Below are 20,669 nucleotides of genomic sequence, written 5' to 3'. Positions count from 1 at the left end.
GTCATATGAATTATGTTTTCATATGACAAAAGTGTTTTTTTTTTTTTTTTTTTACAGTGTCATTGTTACATGTAACATGTAGCCTAGTAATAACTAGTATTAGGCATAGTTACATGTAACTAACATTAAACCAATCCTAATCCTAACCCTATAGTAAGTACATGTAGCATGAAGTACATTATGTCACCTTAAATAAAGTTTAACCGTGTGATATTATGAAGGTGTAAGTAGATTGTTGATATTCAGGCCTATAATGCCATAATAATGGAAGTGGTTAAGGTAAATTTCAATAACTTATATTAAGAAACATTTTATAAAGTTTAACGGATGTACATTTACTTTATCATTAAAAGCTAAAGACTCAGGTGAAATATATAAGCCTACCATCTGTCTGACACCAATCTAAAAAGTTGTATTCGCTTTTAATAGTGAAAACACGAGTCCCCGCCCATAACTGGCAGATGGCCAATAATATTAAAAGGCGTGTGCCATCGCGCTCCTTATTGGCTGAGAGAGCTGTCACTCCGGCCTGTAGTGGGCTGGCTAATTGAATCGCTGAGTGCGATACACTTCTATCCATCTCACTCGCGAGGAAGGTAGTTGCACATTACCGACTATCAGCAGTGGCTACCGGAGACGCATGAGAAACACCGAGTGAAAGCCGCGAAACAGTGCGAGGAGCCAGCAAAGGTGTGCTTGACTCAAAAGTACGGAAAGGAGGAAACTTCGCATAAACTATGGCCGTATCAGCAACTCCTCCGGTGCTTTCACCGACCTCCACTCCCGGGGGCGCGAGCAGCTTGTTCCGTCCCGACTCTCTGTACTCCAGCCCGGCCGAGTCCCCGCGACTGACCAGCAGCATGATCAACTCTTTCATCACCGGCACCGGTGGCGGCGGCAGCACTAACGGGAACGGGCCCGGCGGTGTCCACAATAACGAGTGTAAGATGGTGGAGGTGCACGGGGTGAAAGTGGCCTCGTTCACCGTGGACGGTCAGGAGCTCATCTGTCTCCCGCAGGTGTTCGACCTGTTCCTGAAGCACCTGGTCGGCGGACTGCACACCGTCTACACCAAGCTGAAGCGGCTGGATATATGCCCGGTGGTGTGCACGGTGGAGCAGGTGCGGATCCTGCGCGGACTCGGGGCCATTCAGCCGGGCGTGAACCGGTGCAAACTCATCACCCGAAAAGACTTCGAGGCGCTTTATAACGACTGCACCAATGCCAGGCAAGACTTATATCACACATACATCTCACATTTACTCTGAGCTGTGGAATCTGATGCTCTTTTCAAGTTCATTCAGCGCTTGCGGAGTTGTCGTAGGCTACTTGGCAAAGTTGGTAATAGGCTACTTTATGATAACTTTCATTATTGACAAAAAATATTTAATGCACAGAATCGTTACATGAGGAAATATATCAATTAGCCTACGTTTATGACATTTTTATTTTAATGCACGTGATGTAAATAGTCTACGTTAATGCATTTTAGTTACATTTAATATAAATGAATAATATTTAAAAGTTATTTGAAAGTGCTACTTGTGTCTATACTTTTCAAAGCGCATTAAAAAAAATCTAAATCAAACTTTAGTCTAAAATTGGTTCCAGTTGTTCTTTCTGACAAACCACCTGCAGTTTTGACCTCTTGTTCGTTTCAAAACAAATAACTGTCCCGAGGAGATTACAGTAATAATACAGTCGTAAAACGAACAGCTTTCTCCAGAATCAAGCAAGATATTTCTCTCAAATCTTTTTGATTCATTTTCCTCGCTGACCACTTGATCCGCTCTCTTACGAACATGTTCGTTACAGCGTAAACATGCAATTTTGTTATCTAAAAATGATTTAAATACAATAAAACCAACATAATTCTTATATGAACTTGCATGTATTTAGGCCTATACAAATTAAAAGAAAATATAATTGGTTGGAGGCACATTTTAATAAATAAAAAATTAGCAAAGATTAATAATAATAATAAAAAAACATGTATATATTTACTTTTTGTCTAAATAGGCTATTTATAAGTTAACTTTTCCTGGAGCTGCTGGAGTTTTTAGTATTGGGAGATTTTATTGAAACTTTAATGATCATTACTACATTTAACCCTCCAATATTAGAGGTTTTTGTCTTTTATTTTCCCTTACACAACGACAGCTCTTTGGACTAGGGGTCATACTTCGGTTGCATTTCACTTTCTTCTGTCATTTGCTCCGCAGAGTCAGGCTCACATAGACGTCAATATCATTTAATGCGCTTTTGACCGATGTCACATCCAGGGCCATATCTGGAATTCTTGTTTGATACTCCATTTGTCTGGATGATGTCCCACGTCCCATTTGGGATAACTGCATAAATCAATGAATTGCCTCTCCTGGATCTGTGGCTCTGTTTGGTGTGGAGATGTTATTCTTAGCTTGTTATCATGACAGATGCATTAGTGTTCGCAGGCTCCTCTAGCAATATCAGCTGTGTGTGTGTGTGTGAGTGTGAGTGTGAGTGTGTGATTGGTGTGGTGGGACTCAAGGGAGCAGTACACCTAAGACCTTTATCATCCGCTCTCAGAAAAAAACGGTACAAAAGCTGTCACTGGGACAGTACCCTTTAAAAACCGTCTTATATGTGCCATTTAGGTGCTAAAATGTACACTTTTAGTACCAAAATGTAACTTTGAGGTATTAATATGCACTCTTTAGGTACCTTTTGGAAATGTGCCACCTCAGTGACAGGTTTTGCACCTTTTCCCCCCCCTGAGCGTGTCCAATGTAGAAAGTCTCTAATTATATGTTAGTATGAAAAGTGCAGCATCTTCAGTCAATGTTCCTGCCCTAATATAATTACATTATATTTAATATTATGTAGAATAAAAATAAATTTTTGATAAGTCTAAAAGTTTACAACCTAGTAAGGCTTATGTGCAACTTCAGTAACTATATGTATTCTTCTCCATGAAGTACTTTGCATCGGCTCTAGTACATTTTCAATTTTCTATTTCCATTTCTCACAGGTAAAAGGTCAGGTATTGAAAATTGGTTGGAGGGAGTTGGTTCAGGAACGTGGTCTTAAATCGCACTTTTTGCACAGTGAATGTGTGTGTGTGTGGAGATGCACGTGTGTTTAAGCGAGAGGGAAAGAGAGGGAGCGCACATCCAGATGGCCATTCTGGGCAAGGTTCGGTAATTAACCTTTTAACATCCCCAGCACAACCTCCAGAAGAATCCCCCGTCACTTTACTGGGCTTTGCGCAGTTCTGAATCAATCTGCCGTGCACATCTAATTAGAAATGAGAGCGAGGAGAAAGTGAAGCGGGGGAGAGACCGTTTTATAACATTATTTTGTTTAATTTTGAGTCCGGGCAAAATGGACAATAAGAGAACGAGGTGCGGAACGCTGCGCTTTTCACTCTTCTTGTCAGATTGCAGCATACGGTCGGATAATGAAATTGCCCGAGCAATGGGCCCCCCTGAAATTGAATTTGCTCCTCGGCATCGTTGCTTTACAGTTCACCTTCGCAAGCGTCGCTTTTATAGTCAGATTTAAACATCATCCACCGTCCCGCTACCAGATGGCTGAAACTAATGTGCGTGCTGGCCCCTCGCCTCCTCTCTCTCTCTCTCTCTCTCTCTCTCTCTCTCTCCTCTCCTCCTTCAGCACAGGCTCATTTGGGAGAAGGGCTAAGCTGGGACAAATGGGTGTCTTTTGCATCGGTTTGTACGGGACGGCCACTGCTAAACGAGCGAGGATGATCACCAGCCAGGGGACGGCTGTGTCTCAAAACCAGTGGGCTTCCTATTAGGGGGTGTTCAGGACGCATTTTAGCATTCAAAACAGTCAGACAGAGTGCAACGGAATTAAACGGGTCACAGGACAAACACTTATAGCACAAGATGTGACGCAGTGGCCAAAGGCATACTTCTCATGCATGTGCACATAGACCAACAAAATGGATATGAATGGCAATCATGAGGAATTTTACAATACTGATTCTGTTTTCTCTTAACGATTCCTCTACAGTTCCATTATGCCATAATTCTATTAGTACTGTTAAATAATACTTATTTGGGGAAAAAATAAATCGAACTCTCACTTAATTTACTGCATTCAGCAGACAAATAATACAGCTCAACAGAACAGATTATAAAAGAGAGATTAATTATTGCAAAAGACAATTTTAAGAAGACAAAGTCTTCTTAAAATACTTTTTTAAAAGTGACATAAATGTGAAAAAAGTAGATATTTTGGATAGCTAAAGCTTTAAAGTAAAAGTATTAACATATAAAAATGAATGCATGACATTGTTTTTTTTTGTATGAAAAAAAAACACTGATTACAAAAGAACCCATAGATTGTCCATCTTTAAGTAACTTCATTTTGATTTCATCTTGACTTAATTTAGGTAACTTTAATCTATCAGTTCTTTCCGCTGTGACTGATTCATGAGTGTCACTTAAAGTCACACATTGTGTTTTGATGCACTATAAAGAACCGACTCATCACCGAGTCATTTGTTCAGGAGGATCTGGACACTGGTTGCACTCTTGATTCACTAAAATAACCGGCTCATCAGAATCAATTGATCAGAAATCAAACTACACTGTCAGGGACCCTTAACGCGTGTTTCGTCCACATTTTAAGGGACCACAAAGTTATACAACTCATTTGGTATTAAAAAAACTGAGCCGGGGTTGAAAAGAATCGGTTCTGAGGTTCCGGAGCGCAAGAACGCGCTCTGTATGCTATGCAAGTTGGCGCGTTCCAAGTCAGCAGCTCAATATGCTGTCTAGGTAGGGAGCTCACTAGGTTTTCAGATATAGCCTGAAATACGCGACGGGATCTGTAAAACTCGACTGAAACACGGAAAGTGTCCAAATCATCAAACGGACGCGGCACTTACGGCCCCGCTTTTTATGATTTCTCAGCTCGCAATTGATCTCCAGGTTTTTAATGCATTCATTATTTATTAAAACGAAATTTGCAAGCTAAACATAACACTAAACTAGTTTGCACTTGGGGACTGCACTTAGGAAATTGAATGGGAATTACATTAGAGATGAACATCTGTGCTTGCTCTCCAAAGGTGGATTAGATTAGTTTAACTCTTTTTTTTCTCTTTCCACCAAGTGCAAGTACATCCAAAAATAAAAAGGTGCAGAAAGCTCGTGTCCACTAATATTTATTGCATCGCTGACCAGAGAGTTTCTTCATGCGAATAACATCATAAAAAGGAAAGAAACATCTCTGCTTGCATTCATGCCAATCGCACTTTAGCAGGAGTTGCAGGAATTGTCAGGTTAAATCATAAAACGCATTACTTGTTCGAAAGCCTGTCATGTTTTTTTTCGTCTCTTGGAGCGATTTGCTTTTTTTAGTCATTAATTTAAAATGTGTCTAATTCCCATCTTTGCCCCAGGCGCGAGCTACCATCACACTGCGCGTCAAAGTGCTGCGTTTCAAAGATTCCCTAAAATGCACAATTTGACACCTTTTAAGAAGCATGTTCTGTAGATTAATTTAAATTAGTATACTGAATCTTTTGATTGATTTGGTCTGATTCCGAATCGCGTGTAAAGTTTGAACTAAATAAATCTGAGAAGTTTTAAACAAAGCCAGTGACTGACACACGTGCTGCTGCTAATACACATTCCCTGTCAGGAGTGCGCGTTCCAGTGCGTGACCGCCAGTCTCCACGTGTGCGCGCCCGGTCCATATGGACTGCAGCTCAGCGCCTGTGGCTTCGCCCGAGGCGGCGACGCTCAGCTCGGCCCGGGCACCCGAGACACCCCGCTGTCTCATCAAATCTCTTCAGATTGTCGCTCTTCCTTCGGCACACCTTAATGTCAGCCATCAATTATACATCCACCTTTTTGGGGGTTGTTGTTTTTGCAGATTTACTCTTTCCTTTACCCTTTTCTGTACAGTAAATTATGAATTAAGACAGTTTGAAACATCAAGAGGGGCTTTATGCTGGTAGCCTGCCCTGTGTGAACGGCTGTCATATCTCATATCCAGTTTTTAAACAAAATGTCATGATTTGAAACCTACCAGCCCTCTCTTTGTTTTTATTGATTTTTAAATTAAACAAACCAGCATATATATATATATATATAATAGTGCTTTCAAATTAATTGATAGGGCTTACGGCTGCTATACACACACACACACACACACACACACACACACACACGTTTGTTTTGTGGGGACATTCCATAGGCATAATGTTTTTTATACTGTACAAACCGTATTTTCTGTCCCCCTACACTGCCCCTGCCTCTAAACCTACCCATCACAGGAAACATTCTGCATTTTTACTTTCTAAAAAAACCTCATCCTGTATGATTTATAAGCATTTTGAAAAGTGGGGACATGGCCAATGTCCTCATATTACACCCTCTCCTTGTAATACCTATGTCATTATACACATTTGTGTCACACACACACACACACACACACACACACACACACACACACACACGTAACGTTATGTAAAATGCAATTAATTGCGATTAATCGTTATACAGTGTGTATATATATATAATATATATAATAACTTATGTTAAATGTGATTAATCGATTTGACAGCAATAATACTGTATGTACACAAGTATATAAACAATATATAATAGTTAAAAAAAATATATATAGCTTAACATTTTTTGTAAAGATAAGAAGGCAGATGGTCTTCCAGACTGACTCTTCTGTCCGTCTATGTCTTAATGCGAGCTTGTTTGAGACGTGAGAGCGCGAACTGCTGACGGGCTCTTATAAAACAACTTGTGGCCATGTGAGTTCTCATTAATGTTGGCGGGTGCCTGTTCCAAGCCACAGCGCTTTAATAACTAGTCCCATGCGTAACCAATGAATTAGAGGCAAAGCAAAGACACATGTGGTCAATTAGTGATGGAAAGGCGCTACTAGAATCTTTTGGGCGCGGAAATCACGAAAAACAAATTAAGAAGGCTGCTACGTATGTGAATCTGCACAAATTACATATTTACATCCGCATTCATTAAACGATGTTTGAGGAGCATTTAGAAGCCGCAATTACAAAGTTAGCTCTTAATATACAGTCTCGATAGGGATGAGGAATAGCAGGTGTTCGCTGATGTGCAGTGACGTGGGAGAAAGATATAAGAGGTTAAAACAGACAGATGGATATGGCCTGTCAAGGATCTCACAAGAGGAGAAATGACACTTTCCGTGATAACTCACCGTCCGCAGACCCGCAGTTAAAGCAGGAGGAGAGAAAGAGAACAGTGTCATTTTGACTTTGGGAAAGTCTCCTCCTGAGCTTAATGACACATCTGCAGCCGGGCTATATTTATTACAGTCATGTAGAATAAAATTGATTGTCTCCTAAAATTAATTTTTGCTTTGCCTCTAGCAGTGCTTTAATGGAGGACACTAGGCCCCGTGCAAGAGTATTGTTTAATCACATTAGTATCACAGCCCCCAGGACAGCGGAGATAATTGTACAAACGAACATCGAAATATGTATCTCTAACTCTTATGATTGAATTATGCAAATGACTTATCTCCTGCCCTTCCAAGCACTAATCATCTAATTAGGACTGATGTTTTAAATGCTTGTTTTTGGATGGGGATCCGGGGAGAAGCAGGAAGCAGAAAATTGAATGTGACACTGAAATCGGCAAAGTAGTTTGTACCGGAAGAGCTGGTGTTTTCATCCCCCCCTCCGCCCCTCTATTGTCTGACGTGGCGGAGTTGGCGGCGAGAAGACGATTAGAGTATTTTAAACATAAGCCCCATCTAATCCATTTTCAAGAGTTCATCATTTTTTTCTGCCACTTTAATAGTTTAGTTTGACACTAAGCGCTAGCTTGTGTGGAGGGCGGGAGCGGCGCCGCGCTGCGCTGGAGGGGACTAAAGCTGGTCAAAGAAGCGCTAACTAGCATCCCAATTATGCCGATTAATATTTCATGACATGTTCTGCTGCACTTCCCCGTTCCTGCGAGCTAGCAGCTGTTGATCCGTTTGCACAAAGCGTTTCGCGCGCCAGAACAGAGAGGTTATGGTAATGACAGGCGAGCTCAAGTGAGCGTTTGACACTCTGCGCTCTGACTCTTGGAATCTCGACTTGAAAGATGTGGAGATCTGAGGAAATGACAAAGTCGTGCTTTTCCTTGCATAAAAGAGTGTTTACAGTTGTCTCCCACATCTGGAGGCCATAATTCGCCGCATTAACCCCCCTTCTATCTAGCTCGGGCAGATGGGTTCACCTGAAGAGCACAATGTCGTGTTGGTTACCTCGGGTGTCTAGCTTGGAAATGAACCGCTCGGTGTTAAAATGACCCTTGATTTGAAATGTAATGAATAGCAGCCCAAGTGCAGTGTTTTGTGCTTGCATGCCTTGCAAACTTTCAGGTTCAGTGTGACTGAATTGAGTATTGATGTTTTTGAATGATTTAAATGGTTACCACTGTCTTTCTTGCTTGCATAGTTTTTTTTGTTTTTTGTCGAAATTGTGAAATCTGCACCGGTTTTGCACCGCATGCCACCATTCTCCAACAAAAGTGTAAATAAAATAAAGTATATGAAAATAAATAAAGTGTAGAAAACAGTATATGAAAAATATTTAATCATATAGCATATTTAATATATAATTATACAGGGATTTTTCTTTTTCTTTTGTGAAAACTCAACATTAAATGAAAAATATTTATAAAAAAAAAAAAAATAATAATAAAAAAAAAAAAATATATATATATATATATATATATATATATATATATATATATATATATATATATATATATATATATATAAATAAATAATATGTTTTGTTAATGTAGATTTTTCACCACAGAAAAAAAAATCACCTTTAAAGTTGTCCAACTTAGCAATGCATATTACTACTAATAACTAATTTTATACATTTAAGGTTGGAAATTTACTAAATATCTTCATGGAACATGATCTTTACTTAATATCCTAATGATTTATGAAAAAAAAATCTATAATTTTGATGGCTACTTCCAAAATCACGTGACTTTATGACTGGTTTTGTGGTCTATACACATTCTATATATGATTTTACATTAAATGTTATTTTTCTTTGGTGAAAACTCAACATAAAAAAAAAAAAAAAAAAAAAATATATATATATATATATATATATATATATATATATATATATATATATATATATATATATATATATATATATATATATACACACACAGTATATTTTATAAATAATTATAGGCTACATTAAATGTTTTATTTTTTAAATGTATTAATTTGTTCATTCATTCAATCATTATTTATTTACGTTTATTTATTGTGGATAAATATACTCAAGAGGCCAGATACATTTTGTGGAATGTGACAATGATAATGAAAATATTTATGTACTTATTTGGTAAAATAACATACAAGAGGCCAGACATTTGTATTTTGGGGAACTTTTATGGAATACAGGTTTAATATAATTACATAAATAATGTAATTATTAATTATTTAATATAATTAATCCATTAAAAGTTTGTTTTAAAACATTATAAATATATAAATTTTATGGCTATTGATTGAGTTATTGTGGTATAAAAACACACAAGAGGCCATGCATATTATTATTAAAGTATGAATTGTAAATACTAAATGGTGGTCGTTGTCAATGCTGACAACAGTTAATGGCCAATGATTTCACTACGTGAAAAGGCTCAGACTGAAGGCATATTAATGTCAAGCAGCAGTCAAACGTAGAAACATCTGCTTGCTCTGGATTATTAAAAGAAGAAATAAAGATGAAAGCAAGGTGGAATGTAAAGAGAGATCAGGTCAGGGAGGGTGTGTGTGAGTGTTTGTGTGTATGTGAAAGAGTCTCTTTCTGTGTCTGGGTTAAATCAAGAAAAGCCCTGGGTATGTGGTGACATCATGGCCGGTTTGGTGCTCTCGTCAGATCTGTAAGGGATTCATTCTGTCTCTATCTGCCCCGGGCGGTCCAGCTCCAATTACCACCCCCCACACACACCCTTCTGCGTACCACCATCCGGAAGTCTGTAGAATAAGCCTATAAAACTTTTAAAATCCACCCAGGAGCGATGCTCTCTTCACATCATACACGCAGAAATGTAGATCATATTACAAAAAAATGCAATTATTTTAGAGAAAAGCAGAGGATATGGGTAACTTATGATGGAAGGTAGTTGCCAAATGTTTTATAAGTATCATGTGACCTCCACCTGTACCATGCAACATGATTCCCATCATTCTCTCTACTGTCCTTCAACCGCTCCATGATTTTCCTGTGGCCTACTGTAAATATACTGCATATCATAATAATAAATAATCCCCCCAAAAAATTACATAAAAAATAATAATAAAATAAATAAATATATATATATATATATATATATATATATATATATATATATATATATATATATATATATATATATATATATATATATATATATAAAATTTAATATTGACTTATTTTGATGACTAAGTTCAAACATGTCTGGAATGTATTACATTTATTTTTATTTAATTTATTTTTAACAAATGAGTTATTATAATAAACTATATATTTTTAATAAAAATAAGAAATAATAATTATCATTATTTTTTATTTTTCAGTTACTCGATTATCAGGAAAAAACATTAGTAGATACACTTCAAAAAAGTTGCTGCCTTAAATTTTTAAGGACAATCAAGTTGGATGTTTATATTTCTTTTAAGTGTAACTCATCCAATCAGAATTGAGATTTGGAAAATATATTTAATAATCACAAAATAACTTGAGTTAAAGCATATGAGCAACCGTCACCTCGTCAAAGACGCCAGAAAATATTCAGTCTGCTTCGGTTTGCATTACACTTCATTTGTCTCTTAATTTGAAAGTGATTCAAACAAACCTAAATGAGAATCATGGACATGCTCAATAACAGTTGCGTTTATGTGTTTTCCATTCTCATGTTTTTTTCTCCCGTGCCCTCATAAGTATGAAGATAGTTTCTGTTAATAGCGGCCTTGGGCCTGATTGGAAACATGTTAAGCATGCGTACGGACTGTAAATTGGAACCACACTACGAAGCAGGTTGTGTGCTTGTTTATTCACTAATATGATGTCCTTCCCTTAAAAATGACTCACGGAGATGCCTAGTCCAATCAGAGAGATGGCTAAAGACCACACCCACCCACCACCCTAATAATAACAACTTTTACAATCCTGCAGATTAGTAAAACAATATATGTTGCAACCTATTTTTACAATCGTATCACGCAAAATAGATTGATTTAACTTGCACACTTTAATTATTGTGTGTCATCATAAGTAGCTTGCATCAATCCGGATGGTTCTTCTCCCACAAGGCAATGTGGTCAGTGTGTGTGTTTGCATGTATGGATGGGTGGGTTGATGTTGTGCACCTGTGTATGTCTGAAACAGTGTAAATATTGTGTTTGTTAGTAGCAATGGGTGTCATTTGTGTATGTGAGTATGTGTAGATGGGGGGGGGGTGGGGGGGTGGGGGGTGTTCTCTGATGAAAACAATCAGGCCCTGTGTGGTTTCATTACAGGGTAATGTCTCGCCAGATTGTTACGGATAGTTAAAATGAAATGAAGTGAATTAGGGAAACAAGGGGGAGAGCATGCACAACGCTTTATTGCTTTCTTTTGAAGACACACTGACAATGATCTGCCTTCAGTTTAGTGCATGTATCAGATAACATATCAAAAACTAGCTGTGAGAGAGTGTGTATGTGTGTGTGTGTGTGTGTGTGTGTAAAGGTAAAGTGTGGGGCTCGTCTTGTGCTGCATTCTTGTTAAGTGAAGGATACATTGTCTTTCACCTTGCAGTCTCTGTCTCTGGACACAGGTGTGTGTTAAACTCATTTTCATATCAGTTCTTTCTGACTTTTGGCCCATATTTGAAAAATGAGGTGCTAGACATTTGTCACGTATTGAGGGGTTTTCAAACTGTTTGGTGCCGAGGACCCCTCAAGGGACCCCCAAGAGAAAGGGACCCCCTTCCTGAATTATAAAGGCAGCTTAAACTTTAAGAAAAGGTCATTCTCAATTTTATATTATAAAATGACATAATCTGCTGCTGTTACTACAGAAAAAATAACGGCAGAATGAAATGGTAATATTATAAAATTTATAATAAAATACATTTTGTCAAATATTTTTATTTTCAGATTTTCATGTTTCCCCGAGGGTCACCGGTCCCCATTTTTAAAAACTCCTGGTTTAATTAATTCATTGATATTATAATAAATGGTAGTCAGCAAATATAAGTTCTGCTCAAATATGATTTATTATATAATTAAGTGTGAAACTTATATTAATACTTTAATGAAAAGTCTCATGCAATTTTAATAATTGATTCCTCTGTCCAATGTTTTTTTTATTTAATTAGAGTTATCGCTTTTAAAATGCAGACATTTTTATTAAAAAAAAGAGTAAATGTGTAATACATTTAGTTGAATATAGTGCAAAATTTTTAAAGTGAATGTTCATAAATAAAACCATTTTGACCATATTTTTAATCCAATGGGACAATTTTTGTGTGAACCGATTAATGCCAATTTTTGTTTTTGATGAACAACGTCCAATGTGTGCAGAAAAATGTAACTAAACTTTAGGTCAATTAAAAAATATATGAAATTAAACACTTCACAATATATGAGCACAGATCAAACTTGTACCGACATTTGCTTTGAGGTTTATTAGCAGTTTTAACCATTTTATCAAGTAGAGATGACATGGTGCTAATGTTTTGATTTTGAGCTTACGATCAGATTAACTGTAATTGAGCAGAATCTAAAAGTAGTTCACACCTTTTTTTCCCTTTCTTATCTTTTTCACTGTGCTGTAATTCGACATTACACACACTCTTCCTGGCTTTTCCCATGGTGCCTCAGTGTGAGATTGCAGTGTGAGGGATGGCAGGCACACCTGACCCGTCTGTTCCACGGGGGCTTATGGGTAATGGATGGGTCAGAGCTTTTTTTTGATGTTTTATTGAAAGATCACCACGGCTGTCCTGGCTTTCGCCTGACTATAAATCAGGGTCCTCTGTGGCCGGCTGGACTGTCCAGAGTGTGGTTTATGTCAGCCGGGGCAGGAAGGGCCTCCGATCCCATCACTCCATCTCACCTATATCACCCACACACCCACACACACACTCATACACACAAACAACCTCACCGCCTCTAGCACTGCATGAAAAAAGGTGTATCCGGACCCGTATACTTCTGTATACACTGCTGAAATTCGGAAGAATCCGGGAGTATACTGGCCGGATAGGTCAAATTCCATGGATCGGTATATATCCGTATACATCCGGAATGATACCAAATCGGATGTATGTTGTGGCCGTATACTTCCATGCTACAGCCATTTGTTGCCATGGCAAGTAATCCCATCAGGTTTTTTCAGGAGACATTTTCACACCTCTGAGCAGCTTTGCCTCACATCCCCTATTGGCCTTTCAACTCAAACTGGATTGGTTGTTCTTTTAAAACCACTCCCAAAACCCAAACTGCTATTAGAGGACAGGGCACATTGAAAACCCAGTAAAGTGATTTTATTGGTTACTTTTAAAACTTAGCCCGCCCTTGGCTTTATAGCTTAGTGATTTGATTGGTTACTTTTAAAACTTAGCCCGCCCTAGGCCTTATAGTTTAGTGATTTGATTGGTTATAGGTCAGCTATGCAGATACTGTTCATACACCATAAACCCCACCCCCCTCTCCCCCCAAAGGAAAAATACACACAAAAAACAATTTAGGAAAATATGGAATATTTATTAAGGTACATAAAACATTACCAAGAGCATTTTAAACGAGCAAAATAATAGAATGGAGAAACAAAAACAAGTGAACAAAATGTATTTAAAAGGGATGAAAATGTAAAGAACAAAAAAAAATAAAGGCATTTAAAAGGAACAAATAAACAATATAAATATAACTATATAAAATAAACATAAGTTAAAATGAAAGGGTAAAAAAGGCATGAAAAATAAAATTAACACAACATATTTAAAAGTTGGCGATATAAAGAAATAAATACACAGTGTATCTAAAAATGTAACATTATAAAATGAGACAATGCAAAAATGTAAACATTATAAAATTAGAACCAGAATGTTAAAAAAAGGTTATATAATATACATAAATGTTCTAAGTAAAAAATAAAAATAAGTAAAAAAAACTCCCAAAGAGCATTGTAAACATATATTATAAAATGAATGGGGGAAAAAAAGTGAGCAAATTCTATTTAAAGGACGGCGATGTAAAGAAATAAAAGAAAAAAAATGCATATAATATATGTTCTAAGTAAACAATATATATAAGTGGAAACATTTCCAAAGAGCATTGTAAAAATACATTATAATGATGCACTGATGATGTGACGTGTAGCGTGGGTCAGCCTCTTGTCTGGTTCGTAGCACTTGGGAGAGCGCAGACAACCGTGGTTCTGTTTGGTGGAGACCTCACCATCCACACTGGCCTTCCATCAACAACAGCATCATCTTTATCAGACATCTGCTCTATTGTTGCGTTCTCTCACAGGTCTCTTTCTGCGTTAGCTTGTACAACCCTGGACCTGGTCTCCAGCAACTGCAAAACATGACAGTAATTTAACCACTAAAAAACACACACTGTGTTTACATGTGCAACAATAATACAACTATGTATTCTAAGAGTAAGGTCTTAATCGCAGGAAGGTGCTCACATGACAAGCAGAACTCTTCACTCCAGTTTACATGCAATTTGCATTATTCACTAATGAGTATGGTTATGTCACACTCAGATTTGATCAAAGTATTGGGTTTAATGTATAAGTTTAATCACAATATGGACAAAATCATATCTCCTAAAGAGAAAATAAATGCTTAGCAAGTTTCTTAACTTACCCTTCACTTTGACGGTTCTTTGCCATGTTCTTCATAGTGTGTCTTTTTTTGGGCCTTTTCAGGCTGAGCCACAGAATACTTCCTCCGTGGTGTCTCAATATGTCTTGCAACCTGCTAAATAAATCATGAATAATTGTAATACCAATAAAAGTAAGCAAAACAAAGCACACATGGTAAATGTTAATATAAAATTACTTTAAAAAAAATAATACAATCTTTAAGATTACCTTTTACACATTCAGGGTCAACATCTGTAAAAGTTGTCCTTAATTCTTCAAAGGAAAATGGTCAAAGCGAGGTTGTGTGATGACTATTCTGGGGGGAAAAGTTGCAGTTATAATTAATGAAATTCGGTTTTGGCATTTCAAATCCATATGACGTTAGAAGTAGGTTAACCTAACATTTACAGTATACAATAAGCAGTCTTACCCAGTTTGTGAATCGTATTTGTGTGGGCTGTTCTCTGAATTGGGTTTCACACAAAGGCACCTTACAGATTCCTGTAAAGTTTGAAATTAAAATGCGTTTAAACGGATTCACAATCTGCAAGAACCACAATATTTTCAAGTTTGAATAAGATGGCCATCAAAGTAACCGCTGGAGACAAAACACATAACGTTATTAGGCTAACGTTAATTGTAAGCCAACTTTGGTTTACAGGCACATTATATAACAATAACTGAACTTACCTCACGTTACGTGCTCTTTTAAATCTTTTCACAATGTTGTTAGGCTCTTCCTGTAAGTTAGTCCGTGCTGCTCATACTTTTGCTCGAGAGAATAAAGACGCTGGAGAGCCTCTTGGAGAAGATCAGCCTGTTCATGCTGTGCAGATATTAAAGTAACGTTAGTAAGCTGACGAGATATAGCACTCTGGCCGGAGATCAGCTGCTTCATCAAGGCATTCACAGTAACTGGGCTTGAGCTTGAGCCTGCTTGTCCTCCTTTGTTCAGTGGAGTAGAAAAACTAAGGTTCCTTTTACTCTCCATATTAAATCTGTCGAAAATGATCGATTCCAAATCTCAACCAAACACCACAAAAAAACAACAATCCGTTCTCTGTACTTCCGGAAACAATGCGGAGGTTTCAACTTTCGCGCGCTTGTAACAATACACTACTATTGGATGCGCCTCCGTCACCACCTGTATTGTGAGTGGTTGATTTCAAACCTCAAAACGCCCCCTCTTTGGCGCGTGTTGTTTGCTTGCTAATCCCCACTCAAACCACGCCCTCGGTATGACGCGTCGCAGGTGTATCTTTAATTTGGTGCAAAAATATAATGCTGGACATAATTATCTATCAACATGGAAGGACAACCACCTGTTGATAATAATACGAGAAAGAGAGCTCGGCGGTTTTGCGACCACATCGCAAATGTTTCACATGCATATTTATATCTTCACAAAAAAAAGTTTATTTTTTCCACAATGGAACGATTACAGCTGAGACAAATCACAACACAGAGCTGGAAGTGAGTGCATGTGATGAACTTCGTCCAGCCGAAATGAGACCTGTGGACTGGGATGATGCTGGTATTCATTTTGGTAAGTTACTGAACATTTTTTTTAAATGTAAAACCAAATGACAAGTAAAATAAGATGGCGATCATCAGCATTTGGTTTATATATTTACTGATGTCGTGCAACATTACACTGATGTTCATGATCTGCTTTGGTTAGAGTTGACACACAATAGTGATTTGCTTGTTTTCAGAATGTAGTAAGTTTTTTTTTTTTTCCAGTATAGGCATAAGTCTTGTTAATACATTGTAACTTTTATTTATTACAAATTTTGTCATAGCTGTATTTGCTGAACATTTAAATCATGATGGGCCATTCATAACAATAACTAAAGTTATTTGGATAAACTATTACGAATGGTCCATTAACATTTCTATGGCCCATCATGACCCGTACACATGCTGTACTGTAAAGTGCATGATATGTGATTCTAAGGGATTTTAGTAAAAAGCTGCTAACTTTAAGATAATACTAGACAAATGCATAGCTCCAGCCATTAATCAATTGGTGTTGATGTTTCACTGTTTAAACTATATCTTTGTATTTAGCTTGTGTATGTAAATTTGTGTGTAGCTAAAATCGTTGTATTGTTCTTTAATTGTTACAGAGGACATTGGAGACCAAGAGCAAGTTGATTTCTGCATATTTGAAGAAACCAAGCATTTACATGCATGAGAACTAAGATTCGGCAGATCTTCTTGATTTATCCATCACTGAAGGCAAGGCAAGTGTATTGTTACACTTCTATTAATTTTTTTCTAAAAAAAAAAACTCTAACAAATGTCTTTTTTTGAAGAAGAAGAAGACCGCAATGAGCTGCTCAGGCTTTCCTTGGAGCTCAGTGAAACGTCTTCAGATGATGACAGTGACCATGAAGAGCAACATGTCTTTACAGATGGTCAGCACAGTGAACATTTGGATTATAAAGATGACAAACCTGAAGAAGATAATGACAATAGAGACAGCTCTGCTTTATTACTTGTAAAGCTATTAGCAATAATGCTTTTAACCTGGCAAGCATTGTTCAACATTTCAGATGATGCCATCACTGCACTGCTGCTATGCCTCAGACAACTGATGGCTCATTGGAAATATTCTCAGTGTTGATTGGCGTCTCCTCTGGGTTTGCCACTGTGGCCTTTGGCTTACTCAGTTGGGGACACTAAAACTATAACACTAAATTTATGATCCAAGTTATTCAACTAAATATACAAATAAAATGAATTAATTGGGTCTTATTTAATTCTATAAACTATAATATTGATCTGCCAACATTGTTGACCCTACAGCCAACTAAAATTTTGTTGCAATACGGTCTCGTTTGACACTGTGAGGCTAATTTGAAACAATCGTCATTGTAAAAGCGCTATATAAATAAAGTTGATTGATTAATGCAATTTGCTGGTATGATTCCCAAGACTTTATATTAACTAAGAAAATATACCAGTACGACAACTTCACTGAATATGCTGTCTGTCCAAAAAGATGATAAGCTTCAACGGCAAGGAATATCTGCACCCCAAACTAACCTATTGTTACAAGAAAGTAACTCAGTCATTAGAGACATTGGTAAAAAAGACCTGGGACACAGACTGATTGTGCAGCAGCGTTCCTACCTGTGGAACGTATTGCAGGGAGATGTGTACTAAGTACATACATTGTGTAGTTAAGTCAGACAAAAGAAAAGGTATCAGTCATAATTCCCATTTGCACAATGTTTGAGATTTAGCCCCATGCGATTTCCAACGACCTTTTTATTCCTTTAATTTTATTTTGAGCATATCCGTTTTTTTGTGTTTTTAAAGGCATTTTTTTCATTATTTCACATTTATGTACATTCCTTTTTATTAAATGGTATTGTTATTAACTGCATTTTGTAAAACTTCACAATAAATGTGTTATTCTAAAATGGTTGGTTAATTTTCCTTTATTTGTTCCATTCAATTCCTTAATTTAAATACTCTGTTTTTGTGACTAAATGTTCGGGGTGTTTATTTTGTAGTGTTTTTATAAAAACTTTGATTAAGAGTCATAATCCTGAAGTCCTCCCCTGCCACCCCTCCCTCTGAGAACGGCCAGCACCTCAGTGTCATTAACATATGAAAGGCCTTCTTCACACCTAACAGTCACCAGTCCTAGCACCCAGCAGTGTTTCAGCTGTATATTTCCGTGAAATTTCACGGATGCCTGTATATGTCCGCATATGTGAGGTTTCCGGGTGTATCTTGAAATATACTGTTCCGTGTTACTCTGATCCGCTTTTTCCCACATACGTCCGGTAAACCTCAAATTACACAGGAGTTTACCATGCCCGGATAATGCCGTATTCCAGGGTTTTCATGCAGTGTAGAACAGCCAGTGGGACCCCTAAACAATGTCTGTCAGACATACACGCATATGCATGGATCAGTCGGCTTTGATGCTTGACTGATATATAATATATCAAGGTAGTATGTTTACAGTAGTTTTGAGTTTTCAGCTTTGGTATTGTTTTGGCACCTGCTTTGTATGTTTAGGATAATGAGTGTTCATAGATATACAGATGTATATCAAACTGCAACAGCCAATTAATCAGATCAATAGAAATCGATAATGAAAAAAGAGGACAAGAATGTTATTGATTAGTTGAGTCTGTGGTCTTTATATGTTGAACCTGATTTTGCACACACTTTATAGGCTACATACTCTTTTGTTTTATAGTCTTCAATTTGCACTTGTACTTTGACAGAGACTTATATTAAAAAAAGATCATATTTTTGTAATCCAACAAAATTTGTTGCACTCAAAGAAGATTATTTAAAGAACAACTAAATGTTTGCTTTTTTTTTGAATAATGGATTAATAAAATAAAATAAAAAATAGTAATTCATATAAACACTTGAATGCAGGAATGTTTTGCCATTATTACATATTTGGGTCTTTAGAGACCCGGATCTATATCTAACACAGATGGATCTCTACCTGTCACGATAATATAAAACTCTCTTGACATTAGAGTAACAATTACAGAAGAATAAAATAAAGCATATTTTGTTGGCTTTTGGAGCTTGACGGGTTCCGTTTTGAGTTTTGTTTTATACCATGTGGCACATTCATGATTGCAAACATATTTTCAAAATGATAATTTTCAACTTCTTAGAAATCAATAATTGACAGCTAACAGGTTCTCCACCATCAAGTGGATTATTCAATCAATATATGATTATTTTTGTTTTCTTTTTGCGGTAACTATGAGTGAAATGTCACTTCATCAGTGTGTATCAGACATCGTCAACTTGAATCATCAAAGATTCAATTATTGTTTTGCAGAAAAAATAAGCATACTGTTACACACCTCGAGTCGTTAGCGACCCTATACAGTTTTTACAAACAGCGAATGAGAAAACAGGCATTCTTTTATAATTGTATTATTTTGTTCTTTTTATATTGTTTATAATTAATTGATTGACGAATACTAAGAAGGTTGATGTCTTAATTTTTTTAAAAATGAAGGAGGAGGGAAGTGAATGATGTCCCGGGTCACTAAAGACCCGAGGTGTGCATTGATCAATTACATTAATGTAAATTCAAGATGTAAAAAGTTATATTACATGAATCCGTTTCAAATAGTAATATTCTTTTTCTAATATTAAATATCAAATGTTTTGTCTATTAAATGCAGATTTATTTTTAGTTGGTAAGGAATCAGCAGATTACAAAAAAAATCGACAGATTAATCAATAATCAGTTTTTAGTTGCAGCACTTGTTAAAAAAAATATATGTTTTATTGTTCCATAATGTTTTAAGGATGACACTGGACCAGATGTAAAATCACATGCTTTTTATTAATAACTGATTTTAAACTTTTTGTACTTGTCTAATTGATTAGTCGAACAAAAATCATCTGATTATCAAAACAGTTATTAGGTGCAGCCCTTTATCAAAGATCTACAAATGATATGAATTATACAGCACTGTATAACTGGCTCTTGTACTTGTCAGGGCTTTTTTTCTCCTCGATAAACTGTTGTCTTTCTGTGCTGAAAGAATCTCTTAGGTTTGTTATGCTTCGAGTGCTGATGCAGCACAAACGGTTTGGTTTTCTCACCACTCTCCCTTAATATCTCTGTTAATGAGTAAGTTGATGTAGTTGAACGTTTAGTTAATAAATATGTCAGACTTTTACCTCTCTCTCCCTCCCTCCTTCCACTCCTTGTCTCCCTCTTGCAGTTTCCCAGGCTCGCCGAGAAATCGCAATTAGTTTTAGATTTACGCTACGA

The 20,669-nt window shown here is 36.8% G+C and overlaps 1 protein-coding gene and 1 long non-coding RNA gene across 6 annotated transcripts in view; one reads left to right on the top strand and one right to left on the bottom strand.

Annotated features, from left to right (window-relative positions):
* The first annotated feature begins 585 nt into the window (after positions 1-585).
* dacha (dachshund a) overlaps positions 586-20,669 on the top strand; it is a 203,131-nt gene continuing 183,047 nt past the window's right edge. For all 5 annotated transcript variants that reach the window (XM_067422794.1, XM_067422795.1, XM_067422793.1 and 2 more), the window contains exon 1: positions 586-1,228. In XM_067422794.1, coding sequence (XP_067278895.1) covers positions 738-1,228 — 491 coding nt within the window. In that variant the 5' untranslated portion in view covers positions 586-737. The remainder of the gene's footprint in view (positions 1,229-20,669) is intronic.
* Positions 14,227-15,276, bottom strand: LOC137045857 (uncharacterized). Its single transcript, XR_010898867.1, has 3 exons — positions 15,116-15,276; positions 14,889-15,002; positions 14,227-14,592 (listed from the first exon to the last, which is right to left on the bottom strand). It is a non-coding gene; the product is annotated as an uncharacterized lncRNA (long non-coding RNA).

Source organism: Pseudorasbora parva, chromosome 18, assembly GCF_024679245.1.
Source record: "Pseudorasbora parva isolate DD20220531a chromosome 18, ASM2467924v1, whole genome shotgun sequence".
NCBI classification, from domain to species: domain Eukaryota; kingdom Metazoa; phylum Chordata; class Actinopteri; order Cypriniformes; family Gobionidae; genus Pseudorasbora; species Pseudorasbora parva.
This window is presented reverse-complemented; position numbering and strand designations above follow the sequence as displayed.